Source organism: Nerophis ophidion, linkage group LG01 (assembly GCF_033978795.1).
Source record: "Nerophis ophidion isolate RoL-2023_Sa linkage group LG01, RoL_Noph_v1.0, whole genome shotgun sequence".
NCBI classification, from domain to species: Eukaryota; Metazoa; Chordata; class Actinopteri; order Syngnathiformes; family Syngnathidae; genus Nerophis; species Nerophis ophidion.
Window position 1 is genome coordinate 24,275,340 of NC_084611.1, and position 19,291 is coordinate 24,294,630.

Sequence of the window (19,291 nt, forward strand, 5' to 3'; positions counted from 1 at the left end):
TTAGTAATACTTGGCCAAGTACTATTCCGTCTTGGTGGTCCTTCTTACTCCACATATACATTATATTGCCAAAAGTATTTGACCACCCATCCAAATGATGAGAATAAGGTGTCTTAATCACTTGGCCCCATCTCAGGTGTATACAATCAAGCACTTGGGGATGGAGACTGTTTCTACCAATATTTGTGAAAGAATGGGCCGCTGTCAGGAACTCAGTGATTTCCTGCATGGAACTGTCGTAGGATGCCCCCTGTGCAACAAATCCAGTCGTGAAATTTCCTCCCTCCTAAATATTCCAAAGTCATTTTAAGAAAATGTTAGAGTTTGGGAACAACAGCAACTCAGCCATGAAGTGGTAGGCCACGTAAACTGACAGAGAGGGGTCAGCGGATGCTGAAGGAGTTGGCCCCTTAGTTCCAGTGAAAGGAACTTTGAATACTCCAGGATACCAAAACATTTTGGACAATTCCATGCTCCCAATCTTGTGGGAACAGTTTGAAGCGGGCCCCTTCCTCTTCCAACATGACTGTGCACAAGTGCAAAAAGCAAGGTCCATAAAGACATGGATGACATAGTCTAGTGTGGATGAACTTGACTGGCCTGCACAGAGTCCTGACCTGAACCTAATAGAACACCTTTGGGATGAATTAGAGCGGAGACTGAGAGTCAGGCCTTCTCGACCAACATCAGTGTGTGACCTCACCAATGCGCTTTTTGTAGAATGGTGGAAAAATAATATAAACACACTCCGCAACTTTTTGGACAGCCTTACCAGAAGAGTTGAAGCTGTAATAGCTGCAAAACGTGGGCCGACATCATATTGAACCCTGTGGTTTAGGAATGGGATGGCACTTCAAGTTCATATGTGAGTCAAAGCAGGTGGCCAAATACTTTTGGCAAAATAGTGTATGTCATCCAAAAGAACTTGGGATTGACCAGTGGGTTTTATTCCCTGAGAGGAAGACTGGTCGCGTATATTTATGTTCATGGGGTGTATTGCAAATTAAACCCACATACACACACACAAATGAGAAAAAATGGAAGCTGTTTTAATTCCTCACCTTCTCCAACAGCATCCTCACAATACAAAACATATTCAGTACAAGCTCCCCAAAAAAGTTGATGTATTTTGAATAAAAATGACAAAAAAAGATGACACCATGTAACAGCAGTCACAATCTAAGGCAGGAAATGATATAAAATACATACAGTATAATACTCTGGTTTTTTTTGGTTTCTTTTAAGACAGTGGAGGTTTTTGTGAGTCATTTACAGTCTCTCAGACAAGCCTGCTTGCAGTGAGAACACAAGACTCCATTCTGGTCGCAGCCAATGGAATTCCATTCATTCTGAACAAGTCTACCTATAGTGCATGCATGAACTGTAAAAAGCCACTCCTTCTATAGCAGTGGTTCTTAACCTTGGTGGAGGTACCGAACCCCACCAGGTTCACATGCGCATTCACCGAACCTTTCTTTAGTTAAAAATAAAATGTTTTTTTTTCAAATTCAAGACAAAGTTGTATGTTTTCGGTAACACTTTTAGTATAGGGAATATATTCTAAGCAACAAAGACTTAATTTTGTTATGATCTGTGGTGTGGATCATGTTTTTGGACTCTTTTAGTTCCTGTTTGTGCTCCCTTGTTTGGATTGGTTACCATGCCGACTTATGATTTTCACCTGCCTCTGATGTTCGGACCGCGCACCTGTTTCTAATCAAGGTCCTTATTTAAGCCTGCCTTTGCCAGTCAGTCGGCCTGGTGTCATTGCTTGTTTTCATGCGATACCACATTTCATGTTGCTCGATTCATGCCGTGGCCACGTGAGTTTTGTTTATTTCTTGTGTTTGTTCGAAGCCATAGTTTATGTTTGTTTGTTTCATGTCACAGTTTTGTGTTTGTTCTCCGCCATAGTTTATGTTTGTTTACCTCATGCCCTGCCAAGATTTACCGGGTTAATAAATATGTTCCTACCTGCAAGCCTTGTCTGGAATAGTTTGTTTGCATCCCGGGAGAACAAACCTCGCAGTAAGCTGCGAATCCCCCCGTCATGACAGAATGATCATAAGTCGGCATGGTAACCAAACAAAACAAGGGAGCGCAAACAGGAACTAAAAAGGTCCTAAAACTAACAAAAAATAACAAAACCATAATCAAGACCATAGATCACGGGTAGGGAACCTATGGCTCTAGAGCCAGATGTGGCTCTTTTGATGAATGCATCTTGCTCTCAGATAAATCTCAGCTGAAATTGCTTAACACGATAAGAAATAAATAATTCCGCTGGTAATCACGATATTAAAAATAACGGTCAAAATATAAAACATTCTCATTCATTTTAATTCCTCCATCCGTTTTCTACCGCACCTGTTCAAGAAATAACAATGTTATTAAAAAGAATTAGAGACTTATTATACTCTAAAAATGTTGGTCTTACTTGAAAAATGCACGCATTTAGTTGTATTCAGTGTTAAAAAATATGATATGGCTCTCACGGAAATACATTTTAAAATATTTGGCTTTCATGGCTCTCTCAGCCAAAAAGGTTCCCGACCGCTGCCATAGATCATGTCAAATTTAGAGTTATTTGGACACTAGGGAAACATATTCTAAGTAATAATTCAGAGTTATTTGATTAAGGTTAGGGTTATAATAAGGTCATGCCGAATAAGGCATTAATAAGTACTTAATAATGACTATTTAAGAGCCAATATGTTACTAATTTGCATGTTAATAAGCAACTAATTAATGGTGAATATGTTCCCATACTAAAGTGTTACCATGTTTTTTTTTAACTGGTGCACAAAATGAACCGTGCATGAACATCACCTTGTTCAAACAACAAAACCAACACAGTGCATAAACTGGAAACAAATTACACACCTGCAAATCAGTCAGCGGTTTCCGTATCCGTAATACGGCGATAGGGAGAAGTTTGTATTTACACGATGAGTCGGGTGTGTTTTGACCTCCGCCGAACCCCTGCGGCCGACTCACCGAACCCCTAGGGTTCGATCGAACCCAGGTTAAGAACCACTGTTCTATAGGTAACATGCCCCACCGCCCCTCTACCCCCCACCCACTGTAACGCTGCATCTCAGTAAAGTGCATAAGCAGCCTGGGTGCACCTTTGATCTGTTTAGTCAGTGCTGCCATAGTGGTTGGAGTTGGGTGGGTTCTCCTGCAAGCAGGTGTGCTGTCTTTTTTCCTCCTGGGTGACCACCGCCTCAACGGGTTGCTCGAAGAAGTTGGACACACAGCACACCTGCGGCGTTAAAAGGGATCGTGTCATTCCCGTAAACAGGGAGCGGGACAAAAAAAAAAAAAAGGACGTTAACTCACAGCGAAGATGGCAACGGCGCCGCCCTGCAGGAGGCCGGCGAGCACGTCGCTCCAATGGTGCTTGTAGTCCGACACGCGGGACAGACCCACGTATATGGCGGTGGCGAGCAGGAAGAACTGCAGGGTGGGGCGCAGGAGTCTTACCCACTTTGCCTTCAGCCTGGCTTGAATGTACAGCTGCGGAAAATTATTTTAAAATGAATATATACAGTATGTTAAAAAACACTTTCATTTACACTTTATTGCCAAAAGTATTTGGCCACCCATCCAAATGATCAGAATCAGGTGTCCTAGTCACTTGGCCCTGTCTCAGGTGTATGAAATCAAGCACTTAGGCATGGAGACTGTTTCTACAAACATTTGTGAAAGAATGGGCCGCTCTCAGTGATTTCCAGCGTGGAACTGTCATAGGATGCCACCTGTGCTACAAATCCAGTCGTGAAATTTCCTCACTCCTAAATATTCCAAAGTCAACTGTCGGCTTTATGACAAGAAAATGGAAAAGTTTGGGAACAACAGCAACTCAGCCACCAAGTGGTAGGCCACGTAAACTAACAGAGAGGCAAAGAGGTCGCCGACTTTCTGCACAGTCAGTTGCTACAGAGCTCCAAACTTCACGTGTCCTTCCAATTAGCCCACGTACAGTACGCAGAGAGCTTCATGGTTTCCATGGCCGATCAGCTGCTTCTAAGCCATACATTACCAAGACCAATGCAAAGCGTGGGATGCAGTGGTGTAAAGCACGTCGCTACTGGACTCTAGAGCACTGGAGAAGCCTTCTCTGGAGTGATGAATCACACTTTTCCACTTGGCAATCTGATGGACAAGTCGGGGTTTGGTGGTTGCTAGAAGAACGATACATTTCGGACTGTATTGTGCGTGAAATTTGGTGGAGGAGGAATTATGTTGTGGAGTTGTTTTTCAGGAGTTGAGCTTGGCCCCTTAGTTCCAGTGAAAGGAACTTTGAATGCCACAATGTACAAAAACGTTTTGGACAGTTCCATGCTCCCAACCTTGTGGGAACAGTTTGGAGCAGGCACCTTCCTCTTCAAACATGACTGTGCAACAGTGCACACAGCAAGGTCCATACACACATGGATGACAGAGTCTGGTGTGGATGAACTTGACTGGCCTGCACAGAGTCTTGACCTGAATCAGACAGAACACCTTTGGGATGAATTGGAAAGGCGACTGAGAGCCAGGCCTTCTCGACCAACATCAGTGTGTGACCTCACCAATGCGCTTTTGGAAGAGTAGTCAAAAATTCCTATAAACACACTCCGCAACCTTGTGGACAGCCCTCCCAGAAGAGTTATAGCTGTAATAGCTGCAAAAGGCGGACCGACATCATATTAAACCCTATGGGTTAGGAATCGGATGGCAATTCAAGTTTGTATGTGAGTCAAGGCAGGTGGCCAAATACTTTTGGCAATATAGTGTATTACAAATCATTTTTTTTAATATGAAAAAGAACAATGAATTGTCAAATGAAGCAACAAATAAACATTTTGTTTGCATGTTACTTGTTGCTAGGCAGAATCTACCATCACTTCTGCGCCCAAACACAGTTTAAAAAAATGCTGTTTACAGGCTTGTGTCCTTAGAGGCAGAGGGGTCTACTGCCTCACACAGCCAAGAAAAGACAGCAAGAGGTGGCATGGAAGGAAATTACTCCAAAACAAACACCACAAAGGATTATTCCATTTTATAGAAGCGGTTTGTTGTGTACTGTGCATACATACATACATACAAATGAAAATGATCTCTAGTTGTCGGCGTATGTTGTGAAAAGATTGTACTTACAACAAGAAACAACATGCAGTACATGGAGAAAGATGAATGACCAGAATAGAAGGACAGTCTGCAAAAGATCAAAAATAATTAACGTTATGTATTGTTTTACACCTGGAAAACAAAGTTGATTTGTTGGGATTTTCTTCCACCTAGAATTTATGTAATTAGAATATTTGTGCTATTTTATAATTACACATCATCCATCCATCCATTTTCTACCGCATGTCCCATTATGACACATATATTTCGTAAAACTTTTAATTACTGTATGTTTTTATAATATGATCAATGTATATTTAGTAATTATTGGATTAGAGTATTCAAGCTATGTCTTTTTCATGGACGCCCCTGCTTTTTTCAGCAAGACAATGCCAAGCCACATTCTGCATTTGTTACAACAGCGTGACTTTGTAGTAAAAGATTGCGGGTACTAGACTGGCCTGCCTGTAGTCCAGACCTGTCTCCCATTGAAAATGTGTGGCGCAATATGAAGCGTAAAATACGACAACGGAGACCTCGGACTGTTGAACAACTTAAGCTGTACATCAAGCAACAATGGGAAAGAATTCCACCTCAAAAGCTTCGAATGTTGGTCTCCTCAGTTCCCAAACGTTTACTGAGTTTTGATAAAAGGAAAGGCCACATAACACAGTGGTAAAAATGCCCCTGTGCCAACCTTTTTGCAATGTGTTGCTGCTGGAATTTTTCATTGTTTAACTGAATGAGAAACCCAGGATATATATTAAAAACATTTTTTGTGGGATTTAAAATATTGACTGTGACTGATAAAACACTGAATATTAACAACATATGAACGTCGCTCCTCTTTTACCTATCACACCAGTCCTCCATCAAGGAGGTGGTGTGATGTAATATTTGTTTAATATATAATTTTAGGATTTTATTTCATAAAAATTGTTTACTAAAGAAAAATATATTTTATCTTTGTAGTATATTTGCAATTAATAAACTCCTACGATATCACCCAGTAAGTACTACTCGATAAGGTTAAGGGTTTGTTTCTAACCAAAATAGTTGAAAGGACACATTTTTCCACAGGAATGTAGTGGAAAATTACAACCAATAATTTTTAATGTATATTTTTTTATATTAATTGACATTGACACATTTTTAATTGACATACTACTATTACTGATGTGTAGCACAATATGGTCATAAGTTTACTTTTGAACAGAAATAACACAGGAGATACATACGACTGTTACCGTGATTTTTTTTTTGGTACAAAAAAATCTGTTTACCTGGCCTCTTCCACTAGGAACTTGTCCCCAGTGCAGGTGAAGTTCTGCACGTATCCTCCTGCTTTGCAGTTGATGCGATCCCACAGCGGCTTGCACACTGCCAAGAAGTGCGGCCGCAGACGCCCTATGGAGTACTTGGCGATGTCCGTCAGAGACTGACTGGCTGCCGCCCCGAACAAGTAGCAGCCTACCGCCTTGTAGACGCATACCACGTACTTGGGGCCCATGGTCTGGTTCGTGATTCGAGACAGGTACACCGATAGACACTCGCCACAGATGATCTAGTAATGGGGGACACAGAATGAGTCATTATTGTAAAAATAGCTGGCAACATAAGTAAGCATGGTGGCGGTACTGTAGCATTAGGGGTGTAACGGTACGTGTATTTGTACTGAACCGTTTCGGTACGGGGGGTTCGGTTCGGTACGAGGGTGTATCGAACGAGTTTGTAAACTAAAGTCTTAACAAGCTGCTCTGCAGCTGCCTCTGTCTGAGCAGTGAGCACCCAGCATTGTCCCGCCCACACAACCATCTGATTGGTTACATACAAAGCCAATCAGCAGTGCGTATTCAGAGCGATGTAACAGCCAATCAGCAGGGCGTATTCAGGACGATGTAACAGCCAATCAGCAGTGTGTATTCAGAAAGCATGGAGTCAGTGCTACGGCGTCGAGATGAGCAGATATGTGTTTAGCAGGTGAGCAGCTGACATCGTACACTCCCCAAATTATAAAAAACACTTCCCAGTCACAACTATTACAAACATCACTTTTAGCCCGTTGACCTTCTAGAAACCTAAACTGCAGCTCAGCTCGCTCATAGTTCTGGGTTGAGGTGAAGGCTAATTAGCTTTTAGCCTTAGGTTAGCTCATTTTGCGGCGTGTGTGTGCGTGTGTATAATAAAAGTCAACTACAGGCTTCCCAAATGCTGTAATAAATTAAGCATGATGAGTTGACTTGAAACTGTTTAATGTTGCACTTTTTATATGTAGAAGAAAGGTTTTGTCATTTTATTTAATTAAAGCAACAACTTGAGGCAGTTTAATGTGGATTAACGTGGGCAGAATTATTATAGTGTTCCCAATGTTAAAAGGATAAAGCCATTGTTTACAAATTTGGTAAATAAATAACCCAAAAATTTATATTTTGTTGTTTTCTTACTGTACCGAAAATGAACCGAACCGTGACCTCTAAACCGAGGTACGTACCGAACCGAAATTTTTGTGTACCGTTACACCCCTATGTAGCATTATGGTCAGGGGATGCATGAGTGCTGCCAGTACTTGGGAGATGCGGTATTTTGACATTGTGAAGCAGAGTATGACTCCATCCTCTTGAACAACTGGTATGCATGGCAGTTTTGTAACATGATACCGCTTTCAAATTTGCGCACTGGCTACTCTAAAGTATATTCAAAAGGGGGACTTTTTTATTACATTTCTCTATCGTTCACAATCACTATTGAAGACACGACGACAAGATTTTTTTTTTAATGCATCCTAACTCGGAAATAAACGTAAATTGAAGTCCGCCTACAGCTGAGCAAATGGGAGGTCCTCTATTCCGCCCATAAAACCCAAATAATAAACAACCAAAAACCACTAAAAATACTCCATTTACATTTTGTGACCTGAATATTAAATCAAGTATTAGTGATATTGTTATTATAAGCGCTAACGCAGACAAACTATTTATAGAGGCAGCGTGATCATGAGCTTGTGTGCCAATTTTGACAAGATCGACTGCTCAGCAGCTTCCTCGTTTCCTTGCATGTCAAACTTCATTGTAGATCATAAATCATGCTTCTCACCTGTGAGGACGTATTACGAAAAGTTGGTACATTTTGAAAGCTAATTTAGACCCGGAAATGGCGATAACGAGACGAAAAGACGCTTGGTTCCACACCCCTTTTCTTTGCGAGGATTATGAGTCATTCTTCATCTAAATAAATTAACATCCTAGCAGTCTGCATCCTAATGCCAGCAGACATTGGACAGTAAGTCATGTTAAATTATGTGTGTTGTCTCTAAAAGTTTGCAGTGAGTAATAATCAGTGATGTTATTTAAGAAAAAGCGAACGTCGTGATGCATTTTTTAAATTAATACGTTAAAATTAGCAAAATATGTACAGTATTTTTCGGACTATAAGGCGCACTTAAAATCCTTTCATTTTCTCAAAACTCGACAGTGCGCGTTAACTTTATTTTTCAAATCAACTTTATTTAAAAAAGCACATTTAAAATTTACCACATGGATAGCCAAAGTGCTGTACAATGGGCAGGTTCAAAGATAATACTAGGACCGAGCAAACAACACAACACAAACAGAATGTATATGTAACCCGGTGCGTCTAATGTACGGAATAATATTGTTTGTGCTTACCGACCTCAAAGCTTTTTTATTTGGTACATGGTGAAATAATAATTGTGACCAGTAGATGGCAGCCACACATAAGAGATACGTGTACACTGCAATATGATGGCAGTCACACGTAAGAGATTTGTGTAAACTGCAATATGACTCAAGTAAACAACACCAAAATGTAATATGTTCCATTGAAAATATAGAATATCACACATGGTTCTCAAAAATCTTTCAAAATGTTGTAGTACGACTCAGGTAAGCTATGAAGCTGCACCGCTTGATGTGCTTCAATATTATTATGGTGTGTGTCTAAGGTAAGACGTGTTACCTGGCGTTTTGTTTCGCAATATTATGCAAGAGCAACTTTTCTTACCTTCTGGTACCTGCTGATCTCTATTTGGGATGTGCATGAGTTCTTGAAATTTGCGCGGGTCCGCCGACAGCGTAGTCGATAAGCTTCTTCTTTTTCTCTATCTTCTTGTTATGAGACATTCATCCTCCGCTGTTGCCATTTCTAGTATAAAGTAGCGTAAAGTTCTTACTTGTATCTGTCAGTAAACTCGCCTTGAAAGCGTTAAAACATACCAGTATAGTAATTTTATATTATTCACCCAAGGAACTTTAGTTATTAGAGAGTTTCGGTCGGACGGTTTTTCACAGGATACATTTCCCGCTCATCAGCAGTGCGCCTTACTGTGGTCCGGAAAATACGGTAAATATTAAATGTTATTATAAATGTGCCCGTTAATACATTACATATATATCCTAACATCATGTATATGAAACCTCAGTGGAGGTGTTTGGAGGTTTTTTAAGGGCCTTATAGGCAGAATGCAGCGGCTCCCATAGGCTTCAATGTAAGATTACTTTTAACCGCATTTATTTCCCATTTTAAATGCATTTTTTTAAAAACATCCGTCGTCATGTCCTTCAAAATGATTGTGAATGATAGGCAAAATTCCCCGAAAAGTGCGATTCCCCTTGAAATGTACCTTTTAGACCAGCGTTTTTCAACCTTTTTTGAGCCAAGACACATGTTTTGCATTGAAAAATGCAGAGGCACACAGCCAGCAGAAATCATTAAAAAAAATAACTCAGTTGACAGTAAAAAGTCGCAATTTTTGGATATGACTTTTAATCATAACCAAGCATGCATAACTATAGCTCTTGTCTCAAAGTAGGTGTCACAACCTGTCATACCACACCGTGATTTATTTGGACTTTTTTGCTGTTGTCCTGTGTGTAGTGTTTTAGTTCTTGTCTTGTGCTCCTATTTTGGTGTTTTTTTCTCTATTTTTGGTATTTTCCTGTAGCAGTTTCATGTCTTCCTTTGAGCGATATTTCCCACATATACTTTGTTTTAGCAATCCAGAATATTTCAATAGTTTTTAATCCTTCTTTGTGGGGACTTTGTTGATTGTCATGTCATGTTCAGACGTACATTGTCTTTGCTCCACAGTAAGTCTTTGCTGTCGTCCAGCATTCTGTTTTTGTTTACTTTGTAGCCAGTTCAGTTTTAGTTTCGTTCTGCATAGCCTTCCCTAAGCTTTAATGTCTTTTCTTAGGGGCACCCAGCTTTTGTTTATTTTTGGCTGAAGCATTAGACACCTTTTTACCTGCACACTGCCTCCCGCTCTAGACAGCACCGACACTCAACCACAACACATTTTTTGCAGACTATAATTACTGCTTTGCAAACGATATTTTTAACCCAAATAGGTGAAACTACATAATCTCCCACGGCACACCAGACTGCATCTCACGGCACACTAGTGTGCCGCGGCACAGTGGTAGAAAAACACTGTTTTAGACTATAGTCCCTTTCCATACTTACAACAATGAGCGTGAAGGGGATCATGACACCCCCCAGCAGCTGGTAGGATATGGTGTCCTCTTTGAGAGGGTAGCGGATGGACTTGTCGTCACAAAAGAAGCCTCGTTTGAACGGACTGTGCTGAGGCGTCAGGACGAAAAAGGGAAGTCCCACTAGGAAAGATGAAGAAAAATACATTGTAGTGGGTTTACATAATGTATCCACAGAACTTTAGTTATGGTTGAAGAGTTTCAGTCAGGTTAGGGTTAGTTAGTTTTTGCTGAGGGACACATATGCTGTGTTGTGGTTGTAGTACAAAGAGGCCACTGCGATACACTGCTCTGTTCCTGCTTAAAAAGACTAAGTGTTAATGTCATGGAAACAACTAAATCCATCTTTTGATACTCCTCCTTCAACTGCCGTCCTAACGCACTACAACATTATAGTTAGACCATTTATGATACACAGTATCAGAATCAGTGGGGTGTTACCTGATGGGATACATGGTGGTAGTCTACGAACACATCTTTTGAGTTATAGTACTAAAAACATATTTTGGGGGACTACTTAACAGTCAAAAAAGCACACAAAAAAATGCTTACATTATAAGAATACAAACACAATAACCTAATTACAACATCAAATTCATTAATTGCACCTAAAAACACGCTCCTTTATAAAACCTTAAGGTATACAAAGTGAGTTAAAAAAAATGCATAGGACTAGCCCATAAAAAAAATAATAAATATAATAATTATATAACATATACATACATACACACATATATATATATATATATATATATATACATATATATATATATACACAGTGGGGCAAAAAAGTATTTAGTCAGCCACCGATTGTTCAAGTTCTCCCACTTAAAAGGATGACAGAGGTCTGTAATTTTCATCATAGGTACACTTTCAACTGTGAGGGACAGTACATGAAAAAAAATCCAGGAATTCACATTGTAAGAATTTAAAAGAATTTATTTGTAAATTATGGTGGAAAATAAGTATTTGGTCAACCATTCAAAGCTCTCACTGATGGACGGAGGTTTTGGCTCAAAATCTCACGAAACATGTCCCCATTCATTCTTTCCTTAACACGGATCAATCTTCCTGTCCCCTTAGCAGAAAAACAGCCCCAAAGCATGATGTTTCCACCCCCATGCTTCACAGTTGGTATGGTGTTCTTGGAATGCAACTCAGTATTCTTCTTCCTCCAAACACGACGAGTTGAGTTTATACCAAAAAGTTCTATTTTGGTTTCATCTGACCACATGAAATTCTCTCATGTGCTCTCTGGCAAACTTCAGACGGGCCTGGACACGCACTGGCTTATGCAGAGGGACACGTCTGGCACTGCAGGATTTGATTCCCTGTTAGCATAGTGTGTTACTGGTGGTAACCTTTGTTACTTTGGTCCCAGCTCTCTGCAGGTCATTCACCAGGTCCCCCCGTGTGGTTCTGGGATTTTTTCTCACCGTTCTCATGATCATTTTGACCCCACGGGATGAGATCTTTTGCTTGGAGCCCCAGATCGAGGGAGATTATCAGTGGTCTTGTATGTCTTCCATTTTCTGATAATTGCTCCCACAGTTGATTTTTTCACACCAAGCTGCTTGCCTATTGTAGATTCACTCTTCCCAGTCTGGTGCAGGTCTACAATTCCTTTGCTGGTGTCTTTCAACAGCTCTTTGGTCTTGGCCATAGTGAAGTTTGGAGTCTGACTGTTTGAGGCTGTGGAGAGGTGTCTGTTACACAGATAACGAGTTCAAACAAGTGCCATTAATACAGGTAACGAGTGGAGGACGGAAAAGCTTCCTTAAGAAGAAGTTGGAGGTCTGTGAGAGCCAGAGATCTTCCTTGTTTGAAGTAACCAAATACTTATTTTCCCCCATAATTTACAAATAAATTCTTTAAAATTCCTACAATGAGAATTCCTGGATTTTTTTTTCACATTCTGTCTCTCGCAGTTGAAGTGTACCTATGATAAAAAAATTACAGACTACTGTCATCATTTTAAGTGGGAGAACTTGCACAATCGGTGGCTGACTAAATGCTTTTTTGCCCCACTTTACATATATATATATATATATATATATATATATATATATATATATATATATATATATATATATATATATATATATATATATATATATATATATATGTATATTTATATATATATATATATACTGTATATATATATATATATATATATATATATATATATGTATATATATATATACACTCACACACACAATTATATACACACACACATGTACATACACACTAGGGCTGCAACAACTAATCGATTAAATCGATTATAAAAATAGTTGGCGAATAATTTAGTCATCGATTCGTTGGATGTATGCAATGCGCATGCGCGGAGGCTTTTTTTTTTCTCCCCCTAAACCTTTATTTATAAACTGCAACATTTACAAACAGCTGAAAAACAATAATTAAAATAAGTACAAAAACAGTACAAATCAGCGCCAGGGCGGCGCTGAGGCTACTTTTCATGTGGTGCAGCTCACGTGACCATGCCGTCTCCTTTGCTGGAAACATTAAAAAAATGGCGGAGGAAAACAGTACGGATAGTTCAGCGGAGAAACATCTCGAGGTTATTGCTTCAATGGAGAAAAGTGTACGACCTAAGTGTCAAAAGCGTCGGAACACTTTACTTTAAAGACTTCAAAGAAGACATTTCCTGCAAAACGTGCAGCATGGACATTAGGGGCACGGAAGGACAACATTGCTTCAGCAGCACCTGAAGAGGAGCCATGGATGAAGGGAAGAACTCACGGTACGTAACTTTTTTAAGTCCATAGTCCGATTATATTGATCCGTTGTGTCCGTCTTTGTGTGTTTTTAATCTTTTGTTAACGAGGAGATTTTTTTTAAGGAAGTGCAGCAGCAACTGTTGTGTAAGAACTTTCAGAGTGTTAGGATCTTTTTGGATAGTGCGGCGACTTCATTTTCTGTGTTGTTTTGAGTTGCAACAGCATTCAAAAGTTCAGCTTTTTTATGAGTAACTTGAACGTTTTGTTTTGTCTTTGTTGCAACGTGGGGCTGATAATGTGTCTCCGGCACATTTGACTCCATTTTTAGAGAGAAAACGCATGTTTACCAATTTGGAAATAAACGTAACTGACAGAAATATCTCAGGTTGGTTTCGTAATGGATCTATGTAGCCGGGCCCAATAAAGCTATATACATTTATTTAGACTTGAGTGACGCTTTAGTATAACTAAGCGTTATGAAGGTGCTGGAATATTTCATGCTATTATTCACAGGCAGCCTAAAGTGAATCCTTTATTATTCAGAACAGAAACGTGTATTATATCTGATCCAGTTTTGATATGATGAGTTACATTTATGTGTTGTTATTGGTGTATTCTGCAACTCCAATGTCCATTTATTTAATTTAGCTGTTTTTTTAATATGGTGGCGTTGTTATGATCCTCTGCCCGGATCATAGCATATTCTGGTTTTGTTCCGTTTTGGTATTATGTTCTGCTAATGTTTACCTTTGTTCCTGGTGGCAGTTCCTTGTTTATTCTGTTACCATAGTCATGTATTGTTTTCACCTGTCGCTGGCTCCTGACGCACACCTGTGTTTGTTGATTACTTCCTTATTTAAGTCTGCCTTCTCCCGTTGTTCGGCCTTGGTCCTTTGTTTGCGGTAAGCAACACTCACGTTGACATTTTTAATTCTTGTCTCTGTGCTAAGCATCACCTTAGCTTCCTGTGCGCTCGGCACGTTGCCCTTGAACTCCTCGTTTCCGTGCTAAGTACTTGCCTTAGCTTCCCGTGCGTTCGGCACGCTTTTCTTCTGTTGATTTTTGTCTGTTTTGTACCAGTGTTGTTATTTTTTGGATTAAATAAAGCCCTTACGTGAAAGTCCTGTCGGACTGGTCCTTTGCATCCCGGGGTTGAACAAAACGCGCATCACCATGCGCCTCCAACGTGACAGGCGTATTTGTCTTTTACTTTAGAAGTGATTTATAAAATCAACTGGGTATGTATTGAGTTACATATAAAATGATGCTACTATGTACGTTCATAATATGGTTTCTCTCATTTCAGAAAGGAACAAGCCAGCATTAGAGAAATGGTACAAAGGAAGGTCCGCACACCACGGCAAGAGGCTGCACTGACTGATGCTATCCTGAATATGTTGGTAACTGACATGAGGCGACTATCAATGGTGGAGGATGAAGGTTTTAGACAAAAGATTCACGTCCTCAACCTCGCTTACATTCTTCCCTCGAGGAACCATTTTACCAAACTGATGGAGAGGAAGCACGAGCAGACATTCCAAGCAGTGTAGACTGACATAAAAGCCACCCAGCGCAAATTTACTCTCACTACTGATGTGTGGACAAGTGTAGCCTACCTTGGCAATACATGCCACTACATTGGAGACAAATGGAACATGAGGTCAATCTGCCTTACGACCAGGCCACTAGAGGAAAGACATTCAGCATCCAACATTGCAGAATGGTTGGAACAGGTAAAAGCCAGGTTAAAATGATTGCTATTGTTCTGGACAATAGTGCACTTCATAAAAAAATAAAAAAACTTTTGTAACACTTGCCTTTTTTTTTTTGACAAGTCGAAAGGACATGGTGCCAGTATGCTGTTTTTTTTTAATACAGTATTGGAAAGCATAGAAATGTAGTTTGTCTCTTTTATCCGATTAGTAATCGATTAATCAAAGTAATAATCGACAGATTAATCGATTATCAAATTAATCGTTAGTCGCAGCCCTAATACGCACCTATATATATATACACACACACATATGTATACACACACAGAGAGAGAGAGAGAGAGAGAGAGAGAGAGAGTATATATTACATATTATATAATTACTAATATATATAAAGTTCATTTTTAAGGAACTCAAAGCGCTTTGACACTATTTCCACATTCACCCAATCACACACACATTCACACACTGATGGCGGGAGCTGCCATGCAAGGTGCTAACCAGGACCCATCAGGAGCAAGGGTGAAGTGTCTTGCTCAAGGACACAACGGACGTGACTAGGATGGCAAAAGGTGGGGATTGAACCAGGAACCCTCAGGTTGCTGGCATAGCCACTCTCACAACTGCGCCACGTCGTCCCCATATACAGGATGTGACTATGTATAAGACAAAACTGCAATAAAACAACATTGAAAATACAGAGTAAAACTAATTATCAAAATATACAAAACAAATTGAATTTAATTTAATATTAATACTAAACTGCTTAGAGCTGGCTCATAAATAAACTAATAAAAATAAAACTGCATAGGACTATTTAAAAAAACAATAGAAAATAAGAAATACCTTAAATTAATCCAGAATACAGCTAAATCTCAAAACATACAAAACAAATACAATAAAAATTTTAATAAAAATAAAAATACATAACTGAATAGAACTTCCGAACAAAAAATAAAACTACTGTACAAAATAACATTTTAAAAACAAAAGTAATTTTATCCATCCATCCATCCATTTTCTACCGCTTATTCCCTTTTTTGGGGAGGCGGGGGGCGCTGGCGCTTATCTCAGCTACAATCGGGCGGAAGGCGGGGTAAGTCATTTTATAGAACATATTTTTTTTTTAAATACATTGAAGTCAATGTTTAATATGTTTTAAGTAAAGAATATAAAAAAAATAAATCTATCTCTTCAATTGGAGCTCATCAAAGTACATAGTAAGTGTACCTAATGTTGTGGGGTTTGCACATGACCGCATCACCGGAGCATCTCAAAATAATGTAATTATACTTTGCAATGTGTATGTGACTGTCTGTGTAAAAATATTCGATCCAAATGAGAAGGGCATGACATTAATGACGTTAATCTAATATTTGAGTTGATTGAATTATGTCACATTTCTGATTGATAGGCTTTCATTAAAAAGTGCCATTGCAGCAGACAGAATACAACAAAGACGTTTTGTATAACTGGAGCCCACCTTTATAGACAATGACTAACTATGTCATCAAACTTGTGTCATGCTTATGCTTTATTGTGACATTAGAAAAATTCTGCAGGTAACGTCTGTATTACTGGAGGCCACTTTTATGGACAGTGACTAACTATATAATCAGTCTAGTGTCATGAGTATGCCTTATTGTGACATAAACATTCTACAGGCAACATAAATGTTTATTGCTGGAGGGCTCTTTCACAGACAATTACTAACGTTTGAGTACTGCAGTCATGATTACTCATTTCAGTGACATTGCAAAACATACTGCAGATAAGATTTGATGACAAGACTCTAACACATAAGCATGATAAAAAACATTGATAAGTCAAAGTGAAATACTTGCTTAATAAGTGCTGCACTTATCATACATACATACAGTGGGGCAAAAAAGTATTTAGTCAGCCACCGATTGTGCAAGTTCTCCCACTTAAAATGATGACAGAGGTCTGTAATTTTCATCATAGGTACACTTCAACTGTGAGAGACAGAATGTGAAAAAAAATCCAGGAATTCACATTGTAGGAATTTTAAAGAATTTATTTGTAAATTATGGTGGAAAAGAAGTATTTGGTCAACCATTCAAAGCTCTCACTGATGGAAGGAGGTTTTGGCTCAAAATCTCACGATACATGGCCCCATTCATTCTTTCCTTAACACGGATCAATCGTCCTGTCTCCTTAGCAGAGCAACAGCCCCAAAGCATGATGTTTCCACCCCCATGCTTCACAGTAGGTCTGGTGTTCTTGGGATGCAACTCAGTATTCTTCTTCCTCCAAACACGACGAGTTGAGTTTATACCAAAATGGATACATGGATGATACAGCAGAGGATTGGGAGAATGTCATGTGGTCAAATGAAACCAAAATAGAACTTTTTGGTATAAACTCAACTCGTCGTGTTTGGAGGAAGAAGAATACTTTTCAAATAAATTCTTTAAAATTCCTACAATGTGAATTCCTGGATTTTTTTTTCACATTCTGTCTCTCACAGTTGAAGTGTACCTATGATTAAAATTACAGACCTCTGTCATCATTTTAAGTGGGAGAACTTGCACAATCGGTGGCTGACTAAATACTTTTTTGCCCCACTGTATATATAGATATATATATGTATATTTTTTTACGGGCCAGTCCTATGCAGTTTTTGTTTTCTTTAACTCACTGCAGCCTGGCAGGTTTTTTTTATGGTTACAAACCAAACAGTGAACTAAAAATACTACTTTGCCTGGGGGGAAAAAACACACAAAGTCTAACTTTTCCATCTTGCTGGTTGCTATTCCCCACATTAAGCTTTCATTGTGCAAATAAGGTTCGACTAATATACTGACAAAATAGTAGTTTTGAGAATATTTACATACCAAGGATGAGACAAGTGATGTCCAACAGAATGAATGGCACTCCAGAAGCTTCAAACATCTTGTAGCCTCTTCTTCCTCCCCTCGTTTTTTGGAAAAAACAAAAATAGAAAATAATATTGTATCTAAAAAAAACAACTATCTTCTTCTGTCTGTGTCTCCGTTTCTCCTACTCCTGCCAAGACCACAAACACAGCACTGTCATGGCGCTTCAACAACACTACGCGACAGGGTCTTTCTTTGCCCCCCAAAAAGTTCAAATCCACGTAAAAAGGAATCCACGCAGGTAGCTTTATTCTTGGCCTCACTCTTGTGAAAAATGTTTCAGGCTGAGCATCGCTTACTCGCCAGTACTTGAGGAGAAGTTACCGGTGTGACACAGAAACTGGCGTATGGTTCCTGTCCGATTAGTGGTGCCTTCGCTGAAAATTGGGAAATAACATAATGTCTATCTGCTACCGCCTTTGCATAACGTTAAAATACAACAAAAACAATGGTAAAAAAATATTCAATGCATGTGAAATTTCCAGCTTTAATGTATTTAATAATTTAATTTAATTTAATTTAGACACAGCATGTCTGAGCCATAAAAAAGTTTGTGGCGTATTTTCCCTTGTATTACTTTCTATAGAATGCATCACGGAACGCTGTGCCGCCCGGGAGCCAATCAGATGCCAGTACGACACTTATCGGACCATCCTGACAGCTAGTCCCCGCCCTCTTCACCTGTCAATCAACCTGAGCTTCAGTCACTATTATTAGAAAGGCGCTAACGTTGCACTCTTTTGATTAGATAGAACCAGCAGGGAATTCCAGCAGGGAATTCCATGCGTGTTTCCCCATTATCTCTCTTTTGAAAATGTTGCTGTGGATTGAAGCTGAATGTTGCACACTTGCAAGGACGCGCCATTCGTGACACTGTGTTGCAAAGTTTAACACTTGGAAGGCAACTGCGGTTGATGTGTGTCTTGCCAAGGGTCACCTTCAACTCAAACCTGATGCATTTTGACTGCAAACTGATTTTATAACCTCGTCATTTTTAGTCTGTAGTACAAATATTGTCTTTCTTGTTGGAAAGATGCAAGAAAACTGTTGGGTGGTTGAAGTTTATTTCGAACTAGTGTTGTCGCAAAACCAGTATTTTGGGACCGGTACTAAAAATATTTCAATACTTTTCGGTACTTTTCGATACTTTTCTAAATAAAGGGCACCACAAAAAATAGCATTATTGGCTTTATCTTAATGAAAAAATCTTACGGTACATTAAACATATGTTTTTTTAATTGCAAGTTTGTCCTTAAAGGCCTACTGGAGATTTTCTTATTCAAACGGGGATAGCAGGTCCATTCTATGTGTCATAC

At 39.3% G+C, this 19,291-nt stretch overlaps 1 protein-coding gene across 1 annotated transcript; it reads right to left on the reverse strand.

The window, feature by feature from the left end:
* Window positions 1-1,028: 1,028 nt before the first annotated feature.
* On the reverse strand, window positions 1,029-18,530 carry LOC133552034 (phospholipid phosphatase 1-like). The gene is made up of 6 exons (XM_061899319.1): window positions 17,934-18,530; window positions 10,597-10,748; window positions 6,399-6,679; window positions 5,146-5,203; window positions 3,343-3,519; window positions 1,029-3,265 (listed from the first exon to the last, which is right to left on the reverse strand). The coding sequence occupies exons 1-6, from the start codon at window positions 17,989-17,991 to the stop codon at window positions 3,140-3,142; spliced, it is 852 nt and encodes a 283-aa protein (XP_061755303.1). The 5' UTR covers window positions 17,992-18,530; the 3' UTR covers window positions 1,029-3,139.
* Window positions 18,531-19,291: the final 761 nt, after the last annotated feature.

Bases quoted from the DNA above. Each gene is read 5' to 3' on its own strand.
- LOC133552034 (XM_061899319.1), bottom strand. From the start codon at position 17,991: ATGTTTGAAGCTTCTGGAGTGCCATTCATTCTGTTGGACATCACTTGT. The intron at 6,680-10,596 runs GTAAGTATGGAA...CCCCATTACTAG, and splicing joins TCCCCTTCACGCTCATTGTT to ATCATCTGTGGCGAGTGTCT. The intron at 5,204-6,398 runs GTAAACAGATTT...GATCTTTTGCAG, and splicing joins TTCCTAGTGGAAGAGGCCAG to ACTGTCCTTCTATTCTGGTC.